The sequence below is a fragment of the Phalangium opilio genome, unplaced genomic scaffold (genome assembly GCF_054372755.1).
Source record: "Phalangium opilio isolate 3A_F unplaced genomic scaffold, DU_Popi_V2 ptg000061l_1, whole genome shotgun sequence".
NCBI classification, from domain to species: Eukaryota; Metazoa; Arthropoda; class Arachnida; order Opiliones; family Phalangiidae; genus Phalangium; species Phalangium opilio.
In genome coordinates, this window is record NW_028324178.1 from 10883921 (window position 1) to 10890416 (window position 6496).

A 6496-nucleotide genomic window follows, 5' to 3' on the forward strand; every position below is an offset into this window, starting at 1 on the left:
GAAGCTGGTGTCAATGTGGAATTGACGAAGAACAGAAGATGGTGGTGCATAGAAGCTGGTGGCAATGTGGAATTGACGAAGAACAGAAGATGGTGGTGCATAGAAGCTGATGTCAATGTGGAATTGACGAAGAACAGAAGATGGTAGTGTATAGAAGCTGGTGTCAATGTGGAATTGACGAAGAACAGAAGATGATGGTGCATAGAAGCTGGAGTCAAGGTGAAATTGACGAAGAACAGAAGTTGGTGGTGCTTGGAAGCAAGCACGTACAGACTAGTGTCCATGTGGGATGGACAAAGACTAGCAGATTGTGGTCCTTAGAAGCCAGTTAGTAAAGACTGGTGTTGGTAGATGAATGACCAAATTTCCGTGAACCGCGAACGCGTTCCGGAAACCGGGTATTTATTTGCTCCGATTTGTAAACTGCGAACGCGGTCACGTGGGGCGTGACAGACAGACAGACACACACACACGCACGTCCAGTGTAATACCTCTCCGTGACATACGTCACTCGGAGAGGTAAAAAGTGACCAAAGGCGTTTATAAATGGATAAAACAAGGTCGAACAGGCTGTTAAGTGACATAAATCTGACATAAGTCAGACATGATTAGAAGGAGAACGTTCCCATTCTTTTTATCTGATGTTTAAACGAATAAATGCGCGTGGGAAGAGGGATTGTGATCATCGCAATATCGGTCAGTTGGAAATAAGATTAACGTCTTTCGAAATTTGTGTGGTGTTTAGGGGAAATATTTACTTACGCGTTGAAAGAAATTGTAAAACGTTTTTCTTTTACATCAAAACGAAAAATCTGTCTTTCGAAACTAATTTGTTCATTCCACGTTGATGGAAAATATCATGGCTTATCGGTTAAAATTTTGACGCTTCTTTTATCGTTTTGAGAGAAAATATGGAGATAAGATTTAAAATAGGCTTACAAATAATTAAAAATGAGCTTAAAATATTAATTAATTCAATTCTCAGAAACATATTTACTAGCAGCAAAGGTACCCGGCGTTGCACGTGAGCCCATAAGTCCGTCGGGGCGATTTAATTACTTTTTCCGAAATTCCACATCGCTTTACTAATTTCTATGGTTTTGAAATCGAATTTCAAAGATCCATAACCAAAATTCCCATGTGATATAAATGTGATGAATACCTTAATACCTAATAATGTATGAATTCCTAGTATATAAACGTCTTACTCTTAACCGGGATACATTAATTTATGATTTTAAATTACTTTACTATTGTGAGATTTCGAACTCTAGATAAATTCCTATGACTACTGCAAAAGTTTATATGGAAAACCAATTTTCAAGGTGAAAGATACGTAGTGTAAAACGGATGATTTCAAAGCTCAGACTAAATAACAGAAAATCAATGAAACACCATCTCCTCATTAACATTAATTTATATTTTCATATTATAGCAGTTTGGTTTCTAATATGTTTATATGTATTTACGTAACAGAAAACGTTTTCAAATGACTGAATTGCGATTAAGTTTTGTTCACAAGAAACTATAAACGCGGTTGAAAGTGACATGAAATGTCTATAGTTCAATTTAAAGTATCGGCAAAACACTAAAAATTGGTTAAAGTTTCGCGAAATGTTTAGTAAACGTTTCAAATCACATTCAAAGGAACTAAAAAGCAGTTGAAAAAAACGAAAGCATTCGATTGAAAGCGAACATACGACTAAGAAAGTGGATCAAAGTTTTGTTAAACTATTAAAATGTGGTTCAAATCACATTCAAAGGAACTAAAAAGCAGTTGAACGTTCATGAAATGACAAAAGTACAATTGTAAGTAATGTGTTTAATATTTTTATACATTTTGCAAGGATATGAATACTTCTCGCGGATCTCAACAGTGTGTGAAATTTGATAACACGAATGTTACCAGTAATTGGTCCATTTACGTAACAAATGCGGATGATTACCAAGAAATAAACCCATTTGATTTCAATCGTGATTTGATACTATCATAACCAAAACTTCGGTATATCACGACGTTTCGAGGAGACCTTTAGACACTTAATACTAGTCGAAACCCATTGGTGAGAAATTAACAATTGCTAAATTTGTTTGCAATATAAACCAAGGCTTTGAACGCAGAATTTATCCCAGTTTGTTTATTTTATCAGTATAGATCTTCTCAAGACACACTTTCTTATCAGTTTGATAAATGGAAATTTCATTGGTGATAAATTATAAAGTGCAACGCCTAATAAATCCGCATCTCTTTTATCAGTATCATCGTCTTTTCGATCTTACGATGAAATTTCAAAATATCATTTAACCACTTTGGAACAGAAAAACTCCAATGCAAAAACAGATGGACACGCGTAGTTTCAATAGAGAATGATGTACTACAGACATTGGCTGGAAGTGTCAAGGCTGCCAATCTGCCTGGTGCAAGAGAAGCTACCATCCTTTCTGGAAAGAGAGCTAGGGCTGAGGACCCTGATCCCTCGCCTAGCTTACAAGCTGCGGCGTCAAAGAAGACCAAGTCTTACTGCGACGTCGCTAGTATTGTCAAGATGGCCATTGTTAAAGATGGCTATCCGACCAATGCGGTCACGGAGGAGGACGTTGTTCCCATACAGGCCGCTATACTTGACGCACTGGACGCTGAGCTTTCTTCGGGAAGCTCGCTGCCGCGTCTTCTCAATTTCCACATCATGGCTGGGGCCATGATCTATTCTTGTGGGGATTCTGCGACCGGCGATTGGCTCGTGAAGGTGCTACACCATAATGAGCGTGCCATAGGGGGAACACGGCCAGTGAACTCCCGAAGCCGTTCAAGGTGTCCTTCCGGACCAAGGACCGTCGCACCACTGATCCGACGGCTCTTCTCCGGCGATTGAAGGCCTACAACGGTAGGTTTCTGACCGACTGTTGGCGGTGCCTGAAGTCGTTCGATGAGAAGAGCACCAGACGCTGGATCTTCTAAATTGATGGCTCCTCCATGGAGGCCATCAAGGAGGCCGGCTTCGAGGGTCTTACTGGCGTGGATGTCACGACTTTTAAAGTCCTGAATGCGCCTAAGGACCCTCTCCAGAATGCCCTTGAGGCTTCGGATGAAGAAGGCAACACTGCAGCCAGCGTGAGTGGGGAGCTGGCAGCAAATATTGCTGGCATTAATTCAGAGCCATCCCTTCCAGATAGCTCAGACATAGACCTCGGGACAGAGTCCGACTTTTTGAAGGACTCTGATACCGAGAGGACCCGCGCTCCTGTCACTAGGATGGAGTTAGGGGCCGAGGGTGCTGCTGGTGGAGGCGTGGGAGATACCGGTCTTGGATCGGGACTCCGCGCTACCGCCAAGCAGTAGCCTGGGCCGCCTCTCTTCCTGCGATATGAGCATCAAGGTGATCCAGATCAACCTGCATCACTGCAAAGCAGCCTCGGCAGTTTTATGCCGGAGGTTTGCCTTAGAGGGCCTGGATGTGGCCCTCATTCAGGAACCTTGGATTCATAATGGTAAAATCCTTGGTTTAAAGAATGCAGGTAATATCTCTTATGACTTTACCTCACCCAACCCCAGGGCGTGTGTTCTGACCAGGGAGGGTCTTGATATCCTTCCGCTTCCGAACTACCTCACTAGGGATACTGCTGTGATTAAGGTAATGCCCTCCTCTTTTGGAGAGGCAACTGGCCTTACCATGGCGTCCGCTTACTTTCCCCATGATGCCACGGGTTCCCCTCCACCACAGGAGGTTGTCGCTCTTGTCGACCGCTGTGAGAGGCAGGGGGACAGGCTCATTTTGGGCTGTGATGCCAATGCCCACCATGTCACGTGGGGCAGCAGTGACTGCAACAGACGTGGTGATGAACTGCTTGAATATCTGGTCGGTACGAACCTGCATATTCTCAACAGGCACAATGAGCCAACCTTCGTTACTTCTAACAGAAAGGAGGTCATTGATGTCACCCTGGCCACAGACAATATCAGTCTGTCGGTTTCCAACTGGCATGTGTCTAATGAACCGTCTCTTTCGGACCATAGGCACATCTGCTTCTCGGTTGCGGTCAAGTCAACTTCGGTTAAGACGGAACTGCGTAACCCCCGTCGGACCGACTGGTCCGGCTACAGGGAGGAACTTCGCCTCCTTCTCAGAGGTAATGCTCCAAAGCTTTCCTCGGTGCTGGAATTTGATTCAGCAGTTGATCTCATGCAACAAGCCATTATCGATTCCTACCACCACAACTGTCCAGCGAAGCTTGCCAGCCGGCCAAGGCTCGTTCCTTGGTGGAATACGGAACTTGGCAAGCTTCGCAAGCTCACTCGGAAACTCTTTAATAGAGCTAAGAGGACTGGGGACTGGACTATTTATAGACAGACCCTCAATAAGTATCCTGGCTCATGATAACACTCACCAGCTGAGCACCATCAAGGTGGCAGATGGTGAGTTTACCAAATCAGGGACTGATACCCTTAAGCATATGCTTAAAGTACACTTCCCGGACTCCAAGGCCTTTGACCTCACAGGCACCGGCGCTCCCCCCGTGCACTTTCGGAGAGCGCACAGGGCGGCCTGGGGCATCGCCAATAAGGTAGTTACATACTCTAGACTTCAGTGGGCTGTAAATTCGTTTCAGCCCTACAAGTCTCCTGGCCCAGATCGCGTCTTTCCCGCCCTCCTCCAGGAAGGCATAGACGCCATTGGCCCTTATCTGTGCAGGATATTTAGAGCCTGCATTGCTCTGGCGCATATTCCAGATGTCTGGAAGCGCTCAAAGGTTATGTTTATTCCCAAACCTGGGAAGACGAGCTATCTTGAGGCTAAGGCATTCAGACCTATCTGTCTTACCTCTTTCTTCCTAAAGACTTTAGAGAAATTGGTGGACAGGTATCTGCGGGATGATGTTCTTTCCCACACACCCCTGTCCACTTTTCAGTTTGCCTATCAGAAAGGCAAGTCCACAGAGACGGCGCTTCATGGCATTTTAAACTGCCTTGACAGGGCCATCGAGTTCAAGGAGATGTCTTTGGCCATCTTCCTTGATATTGAGGGTGCCTTTGATAGGGTCACTAGTGAAGTCATCCTTCGCGCTGCGGAGCGGTTTGGTATTGACGACACTTTGTGTCGTTGGATAAAATCCATGCTCACGTATCGCAGGGTGACGGCGTCTCTTCTCGGGGAAACCTTGGAGATCTCCACCGACCTTGGCTGTCCTCAGGGAGGGGTTCTTTCCCCTCTTCTTTGGTGCCTGGTGGTGGATGAGCTGCTGGGTCGACTCGGGGAGAGGAGATGTCACTGTTTTGGCTATGCGGATGACATCGCAGTGATTGTTACAGGGAGGTTCCCTTCAACTATCGCTGCACTGATGAAATCTGTCTTGCATGATGTTGAGGATTGGTGTAGGGGTGTTAACCTAACCGTCAATCCCAACAAGACTGTCCTTAAACCGTTTACTCGGAAAAGGACTAAAGACCTATTCAACGATATTTCCTTCTTTGGACAGGTTTTAAAGAAGTCCTCCGAGGTCAAATACCTTGGCGTGACTTTCGATGCCAAGCTTACTTGGAAGTCCCACCTTGATCTGAGTATCAAGAAGGCCAAAATTTTATTTTGGCGTTTAAGAAGTTCAGTCAGCAAGTCCTGGGGCTTAAGCCCTAGCGCTGTAAACTGGATTTATACCAGGATCATCAGGCCAGTGGTCTCCTATGGAGCTCTTGTCTGGTGGCCCAGGGTTCGCCTTAAAACAGCCCAAGATGAACTATGCAAGCTTCAAAGGCTGGCGTGCATCGGTATCACGGGGTCCATGAGAACAGCCCCCACAGCTTCTCTGGAAATCCTTCTCAATATGCTTCCTCTTCACCTTTTTATTGAGGAGGAAGCTATTATGGGAGCCTGTAGGCTCAACAACCTCGGCTGGTGGAAGCCCAAGCATTGGGACTTCAGTCACACCAAGCTTTTCAGTGAGTACAGCAGTTTTGAGCCATCACTCGTGATGGTCTCAGATAAATCTGTTATATCATACCACTTCGACAAGCCCTTCAGCGTGCACTTTCCCAGTCGCGCTGATTGGGAGACAACCCCAGTCCTCGGGACTGGGGGGGGAGTCCGTCTGGTTCACGGACGGCTCTAAGACGGACTCTGGAGTTGGTGCCGGGGTCTACTGCTTGACCAAGAAGTTTGGTTTTTACGAGAGCCTTGGCAACTATGCCAGCGTTTTCCAGGCGGAAATCATGGCCATTTGTTTATGCGCGGATTTCTGCAACAAGAAAAACTATCGCGGACGGACGATTCAGATCTATTCGGATAGTCAGGCCGCCCTCAAGGCGCTGAATCAGTGCCTTGTCGATTCCAGACTGGTGCTCAGCTGTCTGGATCTGCTGGGTTCTTTGGCTGCCCGCAACAAGGTTCAATTGCTGTGGGTGCCAGGGCACTGCGGATACCTGGGCAATGAGAGGGCTGATATGTATGCCAAAAGGGGGGCTGAGGCGAAGTTCTTCGGACCAGAGCCTGCGGTTCCCATCCCC

The 6496-nt window shown here is 46.0% G+C and overlaps 1 protein-coding gene across 1 annotated transcript; it reads left to right on the plus strand.

Moving 5' to 3' along the window:
- Positions 1–3635: 3635 nt before the first annotated feature.
- On the plus strand, positions 3636–5717 carry LOC149665107 (uncharacterized). The gene is made up of 2 exons (XM_089842136.1): positions 3636–4128; positions 5476–5717. Exons 1-2 carry the CDS (start codon positions 3636–3638, stop codon positions 5550–5552), a joined length of 570 nt encoding a protein of 189 aa, XP_089698262.1. The 3' UTR covers positions 5553–5717.
- Positions 5718–6496: the final 779 nt, after the last annotated feature.

Coding starts and splice junctions, on each gene's coding strand:
- LOC149665107 (XM_089842136.1), top strand. CDS start 3,636: ATGCCCTCCTCTTTTGGAGAGGCAACTGGCCTTACCATGGCGTCCGCT. Junction 4,129..5,475: donor ACTTCGCCTCCTTCTCAGAG/GTAATGCTCCAA, acceptor TTCTTTGGACAG/GTTTTAAAGAAGTCCTCCGA.